The sequence below is a fragment of the Mirounga leonina genome, unplaced genomic scaffold (genome assembly GCF_011800145.1).
Source record: "Mirounga leonina isolate KUSES-001 unplaced genomic scaffold, KU_Mleo_1.0 Mir_104, whole genome shotgun sequence".
Lineage (NCBI taxonomy): Eukaryota > Metazoa > Chordata > Mammalia > Carnivora > Phocidae > Mirounga > Mirounga leonina.
The window spans coordinates 22220979-22237012 of record NW_023270231.1 but is presented as its reverse complement, the minus strand read 5'-3'; the positions used below and the strand labels follow the sequence as shown (position 1 = coordinate 22237012).

Sequence of the window (16034 nt, the reverse complement as noted above, 5' to 3'; positions counted from 1 at the left end):
GTTTGTTATGGTAAGTTCTGTATTTGTCTGAGCTAAAGGCTTAAAGATACAGGGAGGAGGGAACAATACATCGTCCCCAAAGAGGTTTTTACAGAGGAGGGCATTTGAGCTGGACTCTGAAGGTTGAGTAGGAGTTCAGCAAATGAAGAGGTAGCCACAGGTAATCTTTGTAAGCAGGCAAAGGAAGAGAAAAGCCATAGAGGAGTGGTAGCATCTGGCAAGTTCAAGGACTGCTGGTTACTTTGTCATTTTACACGACTGCAATAAAGAGTCTTTGGTACAGAAGATACAGATGGACTTGGAAAGATAGGATGGACCATGTTTTTTAAAATAATCTATAAATCAGGCTAAGGAATTCAGACTTGCTTTGGTAGATAATAGGGATCCAGCAAAGGTTTTTAATCAGGGTAATTATATTTTAAAATCAAATCTATATCTTATAGATATCTTGATAATGACATTATGACAGATGGATTGGAGGGAGAAAAGAGATCAAAAGAAGACAAATTAGAAAGCTATTATAAATTCTCTTTCCTGTCCTTCTGATGTCAGAAATCTACATACTGGGTGCTGTCAGTCCTCTAATAGCTTCTCAGAATAATGTATTTGATCTGTTCTACATCCAGTCGTTTATTTTTAACTATAAAATGATTATAAAAATACTATTTCAGACCCTTGTCATTGCCATAAACAGGCCCATCTTACAGATAATGCCATCTAATAATGGAGGCTTATTTTCCATTTACTATTTATTTTTCCCCACAGATACCCACATCACCCTAGAGGCTACGTAATGGGGAAAGAGGGAATTGGTTGATTGAATGTGATCCATATAATCTTTGTGCTGTGCTGTAAGGTAGAGTCTCACCAGGAAGCAGTAATTTGCTATATTATAGGAAAAGGCAGAGAAAGCAGAAAGGAAGCCAGAGGTGGAAGGAGGAAGGATTCAGAGGGAAAAATAGAAGTGCTCTGTGGACTCTGAAGTGCTAAATATATGTGTGGAATTACTATTATGTAGCCTGGAATACTTAGGTGGGGAGGAAACTGCCCATTGATAGAATGAATTGGAAATGAGAGCCCAGTGCAAGACTGGTGGGAATCACTGTCATCCTCCAGAAAGCATGACTTACAGAGACTTTACATTTGACATGAAAAGCTATCTGGAGCCCATATAATTGACGGAGAGGAAGAGGTGTGAGCTTGTTTCCTTGCTTGTTGTAAGGGTGATTACATCCCAGGTCAGTTATCCTCATGTACAATGGGTCTAGTTTCTACCTTTACTGGAAGGCTTTCTCAGGTACATCTTTTGAGGGAGTGGGTGTTTATATTTTATACCATCTGTCATTTGTCAGGAAATACACAAGTGAAAAGCCACCCATTCAGTTTCATTCATAGAACCTTTGCCCCAGGCTATTAATAACAGAGGGTTCTCCTATAAGTGAATTGCAAAAGAAAAATCACAGATGCTGTGTGTTTAAGCAAATTCCTCATTATTTCCTGGGAAATGTGCCCAGTTGAAAATAAACTCCAGGCCAGAAAATTAAAATCTGTGATCCAGATAAATGAAATCAATGAGTAGTGCTCGGAAATAACCATGAAGAGATTCTCCACATCTTGTTGTTGGGAAAAGAAATAGGTCTCAAAAAAAAAACAACAACAACAACCCCAAAAACAAAAAATCCATTAGGTCATGGCTCCTGATAAATGGACACAATGTATACAACCCAAATGTCTTGCCTGGTTTAGCTATTTAAGGCTCGAAGTCTGTGGTTGTTCACCCTACCCATGTCAATCACAGAAAGGAACAAAAAGCTGTTAGAGTAGAAAAGAAAACAGTATGGTAAAGGGTGAGATAAAAGAGTATGTCTGTCTAATACTAATTTCTAATTCATAAGCTTAGTTAATTAAACTATGTATGTTCATATTTCATAGTTCTACCTGTCTATCCAAATTCTATTTGGAGGGTCTAGAAGCTGTTCAGAATTTATTTTCTGTTGGCATTTGCCAGGATCGCATAAGAGTGATAATCTTATGTTGTTCCCACATTGTTATGTTTTAAAGAAATAATTTCTTGTGTTCACTATACCAAAATTAAAGATAATTTCTCAACAGCCTGGAGTCAGAAGAGATTTCTGTCTACATGAACACACATTAATATGACCAATGTAGGAAAATTTAAGTGAAGTAAAAGAAGTAAATCTAATAATCTAAAATACAAGCTTTCAGAATAGTTTCATAAAAGATGTCTTTTTGTTCATTTCTAGAGGACTAAAGAGCTAAAGTGAAATAAAAGTATTATATTATATTGGTAATCTAACCACCTAAGGGATGATCTCACCTGAGAATTAATGAAATATCCACAATGATGACTTCCTTTTTATAGTGAACGTAAGAAAAAAACAGAAGAGTACATAGTAAAATGTCAATTGCGTGGCCTGTAACTTAATGCTTGACAGGCTGGTGTGTGTACATGGGGTTCCTGTGGGGCTAGCCGACGATGGGAAAGAGCAGGGGATGTGAGACCAAGCAAGCAGAGAATGTAGTAAAACGTGCGTAGGTCCATCTCCCTTTTGCTACCATGGCCCTTCTTTCTCCCTGAGATAGGCTGTGTCACCAGCCACCATATGACTGTCCCAGGCACGCTTACAACATTGATCCAAATGAACACGTGCCAGGCAAAGAAAAAAGTGGGGCTGGGCACAGATACAGGAGTGGTGAGGAAAGGCCATAGATCATCTTGTTCTTGTCCCCAACAGGGACTCTGCTGGTGGAGTGCAGGCTTATTTTAAGCTGTCTTGGAAGTTTTTAAATCTAGAGGAAAATGAGCCTCTTGGGGTATTTGTATTGGTTTGGTACTGACCTAAACAAAGTGTATTCTGTGGAACTTAGTTGTGTAGATATTCAGTCCTTTTTTCATTTAATAAATATTTATTGAGCTCCTACTATGCACCAGGCACTATTCTAGGTGCTAGGGATATAGCAATGAAAGAAACCAACAAAAGCTCTTCTTTAAGGATGGCAGGAGAAGACAAATTATAAACAAAATGAGTGTGTCAATATATAGAAAGAGGTGATGATTTCTATGGAGTTGGGAAGGAGGATAGGAAGTGCTGGGAGCTCAGGCTGCCACAAACAGGCTGATCAGGGGAGGCTTCACCGGAGAAGGGAGCAGAAGAACAAAGACTTGAAAGGGGTAAGGGAGAGAGCAAACCATGTGGATTCTATGGAAAGAACATTCCAGGGAGAGGGGACAGAGCACACCAACCCTGCGGCAAGAACATGCGTTGGTGTCTCTAAGTCCAGGAAGGAGGCAGTGGGGTGGAGTGCGGTGACAAGGGGAGAAATAATAGGAGAGAGGACCAAAGAGCTCCAACTGGAAGGATAGAGTTCACATTTACTGAGATGGGCAGGACTTTGGCAGCAAAGGGGTTGGGGCTCGTTGATTTTGACATTTGATATTTGATTTGGGGGCCTGTGAGAGATCCAGGTGGAGGTGACACGTGGGCAGAAGGATATATATGTTTGAAGTTCAGGAGCAGAGACATGGCTGTTGATCTAAATGTGGGCCCTGTCAGCATATAGATGCTGTGTGAAGTCACGAGACTCTCCAGCATCCCCAAGGCAGAAAAAGAAACAACCCAGACTGATCCCGGGACAACATCCCCATCAGCAGGCAAGAGAGAAGGAACCACATTTATTATTCATAGAACATCAGATAGTGAAGGAAGCAGCATCACAGGACAGAATTAGGAATTATGAATGGATACAGATATGGGATACAATAAACAAAACAATATTCTAACATCTGAAGCTGTTAGCAGTAGGAGGGGCTGCCTCTCTGGCTCAGAAACAGCCCCAGAGGCTGACTGACTCCTGTCTCAGGATTTGGGGCCATCAGCAAGGGGAGAGGAGGAAGAGTCATGCTCATTTCTGTATCACCCAGCAGATATATGGTATATGGCATCAACAATATTACCACACAATCTCTCTATATGTTTTATATGTGTAAAAATGTGTTGAGGATTATGGCAAGCACTTAGTTCAGTCCAAGTTAACCGAATATATTCTGGCCTAAGATGCCTTATAAAATTGAGTCTAAGAAGATTGTCACCAACATCATCCTCCCACTTTTCATGTTCTCTTTGGTTTAGAAGCAGTCTTTTAATGTGCTGGTCATCCTTGGCTTCTGGGTCCCCATACCATAAGTCATTTTCTGTGCTTACCTCTTTATGACCGTAAGCAACTACTTCCAGAACAGAACCAGCCGTGCCAGAGAATTCACAGCGCTGAGGACTCAGCTCTATTATTATACATGTGAGGGTGGAATGTAGGGGAGAAGCGGTCACAGGAAGGGTGACTGATGACAAGTGGGTAGGAGACTTGCTTAAAATGTATTCTTTGGGCCCTGAACACCCACAGAGTGTCCCATTTTAGAATGTTGTTGCAGAAAGGATATGCATAAAATAAAAATACTTCAAAAGAATTATTAGTGATAAGTAAGATTTATAGCTCCTTTAGAGAAAAACATGGTATTTGCCATACTTCACAGAGTTCAGAGTCCACGTCCATCACTTTATATCTGTATCTCCATATCCAAAAGAGATTCTTGCATGATGTTAATATTAGGATGAGTTGGGTTTATATACTGATACTCCACCTCATCTCACAAAAGTGGAAAGGCAACTTTTCAACAATTAATACCTCTTTGCTATTCCTAGGCCAGCATTCATCACAACTTTAAAGTGAGCAGGAGACCCAGTGTGATTAAGATTCAGAAAAAATAGTGATTACTCTAAGATGGGTGGGTTCTGTGGGATCATAGAAAAGTGAATTTCATAGAAATGAAACTTTCCCAGGGTAATAAAAATAGGTTGTGTTTATTTTTTCCTCTTCTGAAAGTACTTAGGTGTTTTCAAATATTTGATTTTCTCTTCAGGGTATTATTAAAAAAAATAAAAAGTAAGGTGAGGAAAATAAACAGGCTATCATTCTTCACCCATTTGTAAGATTTATACAAAGAGAAATATCATGCAATCTGTGTGCCAAGGAAGACTTTTTTAAACAGCTTCAATGAAAAATATTAAGTGCGAGTTGGATTGACTGCTGTTTGTGGTATAAAAAGATGAAGAGCCCAGGAAAATGGAAAAGATGTGTTAGAACATACAGTGTATCACTTGGGTTTCAAAACATCCTTCAAACTTCTTTCTTGCTCTACGCTAACAAGTCATAGCTAACCAAAGAGGCGGAGGCCCCAAATGCCTCCTCAGCCCTTCTCGACCTTTCACACTATGACATGGTAGCATGGAACTCTTCTGAGATTCACTGTAGTAAACTGACAAGGCTGCTTCTAGCCAGAGGCAACCCCTTCTGGAAACATCTCAACTGTATCCCAGTCTGATTCACACCTTCATTACAACACAGCAAACTGCACTGGGACACCGCCTATCTTCTCTGCTGTCAGAGCAAATACTGCACTTGACAGAGCTTCACATGTTGTGCCCCATTCTCGCCAATTATAGGCGACATGGTGACAAAGGACCACACGTGGTACGGATGCTGAGGAAGGCCCAGTGTAGCGTCTGCGCAGCTGTGGGGACTGCTGCTGTGCGCAGGGGGCTGCCCTGGCTGCATTCGCCTCTGGGTTCCTAGCCACGTTCAGAACTATAAGGGAAGAGAATTTCCAAACACTGTTCTTCTGCTTCAGAGAAGTCCCTCTTTCTCCTCCTTCCACAGTGCTCACTCCTCAGAGACAAAGTTTAGAGGGACTTCTAGATGCCGTGGACTTCTGTGGTCTCCAGAGAACTCAGAATTCAAGACAAGCCTGTACAAGATGAAATAGATTCTTTCCCCATATGTTTGGAATCACTAAAACAAAAGTCCTGACCGACTGGAATCTGCAGTTGGGCCTCGAGCTGCCTCGCAGGGGCTCATCTCAATGGGATGGGGCTGGGCTCTGGCCCCACGGGCACCCCAGTTCCTCGAGCCCCCTTGCCCCTGCCCGCCACCAAGTCTCTGCCTGTGTGCTTGCTCCAGCCAACCCAGTTGGCTCTTTCCTCATCCACTGCCCTCTCCCTTTGCCTGGTTAACTTCTCTAGTCCTTCACATCTCAGTTTAAACTTTGCTTTCTCTACTCACCTTCCCTGATCTTTCTGAGCAGGTCAGCCCTCTATTAGAGACACCCTCCCTCCAAGTGCTTCCACTTACCACTTTGCATTTCTTCATGTGGTTTTCTGGATCAATGTCTTCCTCCCCCATGAAACTGTGCACTCCGTGATGGCAGAGACTTGTTCTCTTGAACTCCCCATTACTCCCCCAGCACCACCTAACGCAGTGTCCGTCATACAGCAAGTACTTAATAAATAGTTCATGATTTGTTTAATGAGTGAATGAATGAACCTGTGGACTTCATTCACCTTAGTCTCCTTTGGATTTGTCTTTCTCAAAACAGTTAACAGTAGTTTGTCAGAAGTCTTCTGGTAAAGAATGCCACTCTGTAGTTTTAACTCAATAGGTTGGGAGGGATTGACAAAATGAATGTACAGTCAGTGACCAAAATCATCCCTCTGCTTTTCTCCTATGGCTTTAGGAAAAGAGGGGAAACCTAGCACCAGTGGTCTCTATCAGTGTGCCATAGGGCATATCCCATGCTTTTTATGTAGGACCATTCCTAGAACTGGTTACAGTGAATTTATTTAAGAAAATGAAATTCATCCCAGTCTGTGGATGGACCCTCAGTCTCTAGATGTTTTAATGGTACCATGATCTTATAAAAAACTCAGCACTCTGAGATCTAAGTGGGATATTGGTAAATAAACATCACTACAGTTGGAATTTTTAATATATATTTTATATTCAGTAAAAATTGCTTTTTAAAAAGCGAAGCCTGGTATCTTGGCAAATCTGAGACCATTTACCAAAATTATTCTTTGTTGGAGCTTGGAGGATGAAGTGTCCTGGGAGGTCTGTAGCATTTGGTGTTAATGAGCAATAACATAAAGGATAAGGTAAGTTTAGGAAGTGGTAGTAAACTTGGACCCACTTAGAAGACAGCCAGAAAAATCAATAAAGGATTATTGACTATTTTAGAAAAGATTATTCTAAATTATTTTAAATACCTGTTTAAAAACTGGATCACACCTTGAAATGATTTTCTCCCCTACTTCATTTTGTTTGTTTGTTTGTTTGTTTTGGCGATGAGGTGAGAAAAGACAGGAAGGATAGCTGACAGCGCTTATAGCATTAAAGGGCGAACCAGCTGATGTCTTTTCTTGAACTAAGTTAGAAGTAATCAACTATTTCTCACCTCAAGAAAAATTACGAATTTGCAGAATCCACCACAAGGACGTTTGATACCTAGGAGACTTGTAGTGCTGGTATGTTGGAGCCTGCAATTTATTCTAGAAATCTTTGGCTCTTGGAAAGGGTTCAGAAACATTACAAAAGTATGTTCTGCTGATCCTGAAGTCAAGGTCATGTTAACTAGCAAATATTTAAAAGTTACTGGTATCTGATTGAGTCTAGGTGCTTAGAGTTTGTTTCCCCTAAATTTTGTATTATGATTAATAAATATTATAAATTCTTGGGGCGCCTGGGTGGCTCAGTCGGTTAAGCGACTGCCTTCGGCTCAGGTCATGATCCCAGAGTCCTGGGATCGAGTCCCACATCAGGCTCCCAGCTCAGCAGGCAGCCTGCTTCTCCCCTGACCCTCTCCCCTCTCATGCTGTTTCTCTCTCTCTCAAGTAAATAAATAAATAAAATCTTTAAAAAAAATAAAAATAAAAATAAAAATAAAAATAAATATTATAAATTCTTTTTAAGAGAAACTTATTATGGAGGGCAAAAACATTCTATATTCCTTTTGTCTCAGTTAACTTCCCCAGGGAAAGTTTAGCTTTTCACACCACAAGCTTTGCCCACATTGCAGCCTAATAATGCCTTACAAGGAACCAAACTGCCTCTGGAGGGTAAGGTTGCACCCTGTGCTGGGAAGGGAGGTCAGATATTGCCATGTCAGGTAAGAAACCCAGATGCCCCGTAAAGTGGATTCAGAAAGAATTTTGTTCCATGGTATTCAGTTCGTTTGGGGCCTTAGCCTGGGAGCTGTAAAGAATGCCAGAAAAACATCTGGCCTTTGCAACAGCGTGCTACTCTCTGGACAGCACAGGAGGGCTGATTGCCATCCCTCGGGACAGGTTCCCACAGGGCAGCACACATTGTAGGCACTCCCGCAGGGGGAACGGGAGTGCAGCAGGTTCTGGAAGTAGAGTGCAGGTCCTCTCTTCTTCTTTTTTTTTTTTTTTTTAAAGATTTATTTATTTATTTGAGAGAATGAGAGAGAGAGTACATGAGAGGGAGGAGGATTAGAGGGAGAAGCAGGCTTCTCGCCGAGCAGGGAGCCCGATGCGGGACTCGATTCAGGGACTCCAGGATCATGACCTGAGCCGAAGGCAGTCGCTTAACCAACTGAGCCACCCAGGTGCCCCAAGGTCCTCTCTTCTTGTGTAAATGATCCTTCTACTAATAATATCACAGTGACTAGCAGCTTAAAACTCAGAGTAAACTTGGAAATCCGCTAACCCAATTCACTTAGATTTTAGAGGTAAAAACAAGTCCCAGAAAATGTAAAAGACTCTCCCCAACATATGTCTGTATGTTTAAATGTCCCTGTGGGACTTGATAGCACTTCACGGACGGGAAGACCGTGGGGAAGGACTAACAGTACAAAGTGTGCATGAGTTCAGCTGCCTGACTGGAATACCTCTCTGCAGTGTAGACAGTGGCAGCCGCCCTCCTGACAGTGGCGGCCTAACCCGAGTTTCCTTTGAACTCTGATGAGCAAAGCATTTGCAAGTGAGAGTTCAGTGTGGGGGCCCAAAGAAACCCCATATGGGGCCAGATTGCCCTGGAAAAGAAAAACTAACCTGACAGAGTGAACGGTGTTGGCAATGAGTGTGCATTTTTCTTAATCATGCTAATTAAATCTTAAGAGGAAAAATTTCTAGGAATAATGTGCCTATAGATGAGAAAAACTTCTTGGCCCCAGATACCGTGCTTTAGAGGGTGAATCTTGCTGAATGGCTGCTTGGAGTGTTACATTGCCCACTTTCATTTCATCGTATGGGCTCTTCATCTCCTGTATTTTATGTAACTCAATTTCTGCAGGGAAGAGAATATCCTGATTGCAAAAGGATGGGGGGTGGGGAATAGTATGGGAAGACACCAGTGGAAAATCCACTGTGTTCCTTCTTCTAAGTCACATCCAAAGTCCCAGGAGGATAGCTTCCTTCCAGAGCTCACTTTGACAATCTACACTGAATATGACATGCCCAGCCTGCATAGACAGGGGATCCAGCTTCCTTGCTCTCCTGCTTCCAGCTGGAAGGAGGAGTGTGGTGCCCCATCCCCAAAGCCTCCCTCAAGGAGCCCTCAGCATCTATCAATCACCTCCTTCCTCGGGGACCCCACTGACACCTACAGCACTTTTGTTCAAAATAGAAAAAGGCCACTCTGGTCTATAGGTCTGAGCCTTATTTCTGCATGGATTGTAAAGCTCTCACTTCTTTTTTTTTTTTTTTCTTCCTTGTTAGTTAGACAAACAAATAACACCTCCAATTCTCGGTACAAACGATTGGACCCAGTATATGCTCCATTTTCACAGCTCCAACATAATACCAACAGAAAAGGTCTCATCATTCTATACTACAGGGCTGTTTCATGGCTGAGAAGACCTTCCATTTTCACAGTGGTGAGCAGGGCGAATAGGAGCAGGCTTGTTGTGCACAGAGAAGGCCCCTTTCTCCATTCATAATCCCAGACTGACTGGGGACAGCTGCCCTCAGGTGACCTCCATGTAGTTCTCAGTGCTAGGGCATGTGCCAGGGCCCCTTCGAACTCTTGTTCCAGCCTCCCAGCACTCGAGGCTTCTCAGTCCTTCCGACTGTCTGCCCTGCTCCCTGTCCTGTACACGGTCAAATACACCTGTGCATCGATGCTCCGTGCTCCAAGCAGATCTAGATCTCAAGGTAGCATCACTGTGCATTTTCCCCCTTACTCTGCTGAACTTGTCTTTCTTTTCTGCATACAAAACTCCCTTTGAAGTAAGGGATCTTTTACAACAGATCTGATTGGAATGATGTTCCAATATAGACTATCAAAGATAATAGCTTTGCACCCCAAACACAGAAAGACTTTTAATTTCTCCCACTAAAATAGATGTTAAGAACTGTAGTCCCCTACTTTGGTTTGGGGGGACAAAATTGATTACAAAACTGTTCTGAACTTTCTGTTAATTAATTCTTACCTGTTGCTTGTTATTGAGATGTAAATGTTAAGTTTAAAGTCCAATTTAACACAATATTCATTCTTTCTGCAGCACCTGAAATTCTTAGAGGCTGTGCCTATGGACCTGAGGTGGACATGTGGTCTGTAGGAATAATCACCTACATCTTGTAAGTGAAGAAAAGCAATCTCTATGGGTACTATTTGCCTTTGCTGTATATTTCTTAGGTACTTAGAGTCCTCATAAAAAGCAAGATTACTTTTTGACTTTTGTAATTTTCTACAACATACTAAATGTAGTTAGTGATAGACTTTTTTGAAAACAAACATTGTGTTTTCTTCTCTGATTTTCCTGGGGCCAGACCTTCTGTCCAGGGCTTTTCTACACCTCATTCTGCAGTGCAATGTATAGCAGATTTGGGGAACAATTCACTATTTGATGATAGTAACGAATGTGAAACCCAAGCCCATCTATTTAACTTGCCCTTGTTTACTTATTTACATCTTGTCAAAATACAGTATCGGTCCTTTTTAAAGGGCAAATGGCTATTTAATCTCCTAAGCAATTCCAGACAGGGACATTTCTTGTCAGCAGTGTTTTTAATGCAATTTGGCTATCAGTTTTGTTTTCTGTCTCTGTTAGGTCCTCAAGGACCTTGAGTTTAATACCCTAAACTCAGAGAAACCTTTTTCCTGGTAGAAAAAAGATGAGCTAAATCTCTCATTCTCTGGTATCCCCAACGCCATTCCTGAGCTTCTGTCTACTAATAAAAAAAGGGTTTCAGGAAATTTGCCAAAGAGTTGATGGAATTGCCGAGGAACATGAGGAAGACAAGCAAGAAGGGCTGAGGAGTGTCTGGAGGACTGCCGAAGAGCAGCCCTAGAAGCAAGCTATCAATGAGCCCCAGAGTTTAATTCAAAACAAGTAGATTTGGTTGCCATGTGGAGGACACTGCCCAGTTACTTGAAACCTGGAATATTCACAACTATAAAGAGACTTTAGAGGGTATAAAAGAAAATATATTAGTCGGTCAGGCTGGGTGCCTTCAACAACAGACATTTATCCCTCGAGGTTCCAGAGGCTGGAAGTCTGAGCTCAGGGAGCCAGGAGGCCCGGTCCTGGTGAGAGCTCTCTCCCTGGCTTGCAAACATCTGCCTCCTGGCTCGTTCCCCATCTGGCAGAGAAGGAATGGAAGCTCTTTGGTATCTCTTCTTCGAAGGACACCAATCCCATCATGAAGTTGGCCTACCCTCATGAACACATCGAACCCTAGTTACCTCCCAAAGGCCTTATCTCCAAATGCCATCACATGAGGACTTCTCACCATAGGAATTTTAGGGAGACACAATTCAGTCCATAGCAGAAAGAGGTTTGGGATTTTTTTTTAATTTAATAGTGATCTTAGAAAGCGCAGTGTCTAGGTAATAAGGGCTAGAAGGAAGGTAACTAGGGTACCCCCAAACAAATTAGTAAACTCTAAGTTCACCTGGGTATACTCAGTCATCTGTAGCCAAGACAAAAATGTTTAACAAGCAACCCAGTAAATCGCCATCTGCTACGATGTAATGTCAAAAGATAGTTTCAATGTTGAATTCCTTGTGTATCCAGAATATACTAAAGCTTGAAAAGCATTTGGAGAGGTAGATAACCATGTTTTTTCTTAGGAAAGTGCAAAACTGTTAGATAATGTGTTTGCCATCCTAAGTGCTTAATTCATTAAAATGAATTCCTGAGGCCACATCATGGAATTCCTTCTTCAGCTTACATTTGAGATCACTTCCATACTGGGAAGAAAATGTTGGCTCCTGAATTAGGTAGGTGACGTCAAATGAAAAACCGAACCATGCAAATAATGCATCAGATTTGCCCCTAAAATGTGCCCAATCAATTGCAATTTCATGCTGAAATGTGATGGGAGGGGTGTGGGGGGGAAGCATTAAGGATGTACAAGAACTCAGAGAGACGGAGAAACTACATCACATTCACCCTGAACACCTGAAATATGGAATGAATAAAATTCCATGACATGGTCACTGACCAGGGAAAATGAAGAGAAAAAAATGTGATTGTTGGAGAAACATCTTATCATAGCCCTGAAAATAATTTTAAAAGTCTGCCAAGGACCTGGGGCTCCTGGGTGGCTCAGTTAGTTAAGCATCCAACTCTTGATCTCTGCTGAGGTCTTGATCTCTGGGTTGTGAGTTCAGGCCCCACGCTGGGCTCTATGCTGGATGTGGAGCCTACTTAAAAAAAAAAAAAAAAAAAAGTCGGTCAAGGTCCTTTCCCTTGGTTCACTTAAGGTCATTAATTAATAGTTGTTGGTTCAAAGTACGCAGTGGTAGCTCCCAAGTGAAAATATGTTATCAGTGCTGCTTACAACTAATGTCCTTTAGTGCTGGCCTCACTTCTGTCAGCCCCTAAGCCCAGGGTGGTTTTATCTAATCTGTAGTTCGTGAATAACTGATGAAGTCCACCAGGCGAGGTTCACTGGGACACTTCTCCAAGATCGTGCCATTGGACCTATATATCTCCTTTATTATTATTATAAGTTCCATAAGGCTATTTTGTGCTATGACCTTTCTATTTCTAAGGATGACAGTAGACTGGAAATGAAAGCCATTTTGTTGTTTCTCACAGAAATTCTGGCCCCTCTACCTTTTACACCTAAACCCTTTGTACCTACTACAGACAAAAGCAACTACTACAATGCTCAGGTCAGAATCAGAATCCGATAACATCAGAGATTCAGCCTCTCTCTCTCACCTTTCAACACAATAGTTCTGCCCATTGGCTTGGAGGTTCCCTTAGTATACATTCACACTTCAGGCCTGGATAATCCTAATATCCTCCTAAACTATCATTGTCATCATTCAAATATTTCCATGTCTGAAGGCTTTTTGCACCGTGTGTGTGTGTTGCTCTATGTCACATGGCTTCCATTTTTGGCATTTCAGGCTATGACATAAACTTCTTACTTCCGTCACCAGTACACACATTTACAGGCATGTCTGAGAAGTGAGAAAGGCATCTGAGCACTGTACCTTCTGAACTGTCATGTTTCTTTCTAGATTTCCAGAAGGGGAAACGTAAGAGTTTCTTAAACTAAGCCTGGAACGTTGGCTAATTTCTCCATTACTAACAACAACAGGCTATATTTTTCTAGTGCCGTGGATGGCACAGGATGGCCAAGTAAGGCTGAGCTACCTCCTTGTCAAGGTGTGGACCTGGGCTCCCTTCTCTCCTTATGCGGCAGCAGGATTCTCTGTGTAGACTGCTGCAGTGGGACTGGAAGATTCCCTAGTCTGCGACTCAGCACTGCCAAGCCCCGTCTTTTCCTGGCTGGCTCCAGAATATTTAAAAAAAGACAAAGACTCTCCCAACAGGGTGTTCCCTGAGCAAAGGATGTGAGAAAATGCTTCTCTGTAGAAACCCACTGCACTAGAATACACTCAAACATTTCATGCTCTGCACCAACCCGACCAGCTTGAAGGAAGAATTTGGGAGAATGTTTTTTAATGTGTTCATTCTTTTCCCCCCATTTTTTCTTCAGTGCAACACATGCCCTGGGAGGGATTTATTATTTATAGTCCCCTTTCAATCCCTAGTGATTTCAGAACCTGTACCTGTCTCTAAACAGTGGAGGCTTTGGTGGGCCCTGACCGGCAACTCACTTTTCCTCTCTCCCTTTAGGATGCCAGAGATGATGCTGTATTTCTCTTCTCCCACTTTCCCCATTCATTTATAGGCTGACCCTCTAGTGGAAAATGAAGGTGAACGTGGGTCTTTAAGACGGACAGAAGTGAGGGTCACACACAAGGCTGCGCAGATGCTAGATGCTCATCTCTGTTGGCCTCATGTGTTCCCTGTGTCAAGTTTTAAAAGGCCATTTCCTGACAAAAGTCTTACTTCCTGTCTTTGTTCACTCTGAAATTCAAACTGGAGTGGGATGGAAATCTAATACTTGACTCATTTCTATGGAGGAATTCGGTGAATAGGGCTGAATAAAAATGACTGAAAAATCTTTCCTGTCTACCTCTTAATTTCTTTATTCTCAAAAATCCTAATTCTTGGGTGCCTGGGTGGCTCAGTCGGTTAAGTGTCTGCTTTCTGCTCAGGTAACGATCCTGGGGTCCTGGGATCGAGCCCCACGTCCTCATCCTAGGGCTCCCTGCTCAGCGGGGAGCCTGCTTCTCCCTCTCACTCTGCCTCTCCTCCTGTTCATGCTCTCTCTCTCACTCCCTCTCTCAAAAATAAATAAATAAATAAATAAACAAATCCTTAAAAAGCTCAGAAAAAAAAAATCCTGATTCTTCCACTTCATAATAAATTGGAACTCTAATCAATCTGTCTTCTCAATTCCTGGTAAGAAAATTCTGCAGAAAGTCATTAGCATGGTGCCTGTAATAACGTTAGCTATTATCCTTATTGTTGTTTTGTGTCATAATTATTGATGTTATTATAAACTCTTTGTAGAAATTCTAAGTCGGTTTGGTATCTGTTCTTACTGCCAGAGGACATGATTGTGTATTTATACAGTCAAAAGTGAACTGTAACAAGGCAGTTACACACTTGTGCTGAGTAGACTTGCATTCATAACAGGAAGCTTGGAAAGGACAGTCTGGAATTTCTGCAAAAATTTGATGAGATATATTTAGGCTTCTAAAGACATTTTATTCCCTATCTCTTGTCCTTCTAGACTTTGTGGATTTGAACCATTCTATGATGAAAGAGGTGATCAGTTCATGTTCAGGAGAATTCTGAATTGTGAATACTACTTTATCTCCCCCTGGTGGGATGAAGTATCTCTAAATGCCAAGGACCTGGTAAGTGTGACCAAAACAAAATGAAGTAAAATCTTCACATTCATTTTTTAACTAATTAATGGGCAGTGTCCTTTTTAAAATTTGCCCCCTTCTTAATAATTGTATTTTTAATAAAACAGTGCACATAATGCATTTTTTTGTAGATCATGAAAAACAGATATGCTTGACTCATCACTTGCTGAATTATCACAACTTAAAAATTACTGCAGTATTAGTTAGTGAGATTTTACCACCTAGTCAATGTAGAATCTTGCTTTTGAAGCCAGCTATACTGAGCGAATTCAAACATAATTTAGAATTCCATTTTAACAGGGCTTGCCTAGATTACCTAGATTTGATTATACTTTGAATAAAACAACATTGCATCTTGAAAGGTTCAAACTTACTGAAATATCGCAATATTAGCACAAGTCCCATCATGCCTTACTGGCATCATAAACAAGTTACACTCTACTGATAGTTCATTTTATTTGGCTTTTTGTTTGTTTTACTTGGGTTCTTGCTTAAGCTAACATTGAAGTTTGTTTGCATAAAGGAAAGACATACATTCTGGGGGGATGGCCCACCTGTTCTAAAATAAAGGGGATATTAACTTGGGATGAAAACATTACCCATCAATCGTCTAGAGAAAAACCACACAGAAATAACTAAAAACTGACTTTTGAACCACAAAAGCTAGCTCTCCAAGGGATCTTATGAGTCATCTAGTCTTTCCTTCATTTTAAAGTTGAGGGTGCTGGGGGCGCCTGGGTCACTCAGTCGGTTAAGGTCACTAAGTGGGCTCAGGTCATGATCCCAGGGTCCTGGGATCGAGCCCCACATCTTTGGGCTCCCTGCTCGGCGGGGAGCCTGCTTCTCCCTCTGCCCCTCCCCCTGCTCGTGCGTGTGTGCGCGCGCGCGTGCTCTCTCTCTTAAATAAATAAGTAAAAAAA

General features: G+C 41.7%; 1 protein-coding gene across 1 annotated transcript in view; it reads left to right on the top strand.

Moving 5' to 3' along the window:
• CAMK4 (calcium/calmodulin dependent protein kinase IV) overlaps window positions 1-16034 on the top strand; it is a 205744-nt gene that overhangs the window by 183193 nt on the left and 6517 nt on the right. The window contains exons 8-9 of the mRNA XM_035015668.1: window positions 10373-10448; window positions 14976-15102. Of these exons, the coding sequence (XP_034871559.1) occupies window positions 10373-10448; window positions 14976-15102 (203 nt within the window). The remainder of the gene's footprint in view (window positions 1-10372; window positions 10449-14975; window positions 15103-16034) is intronic.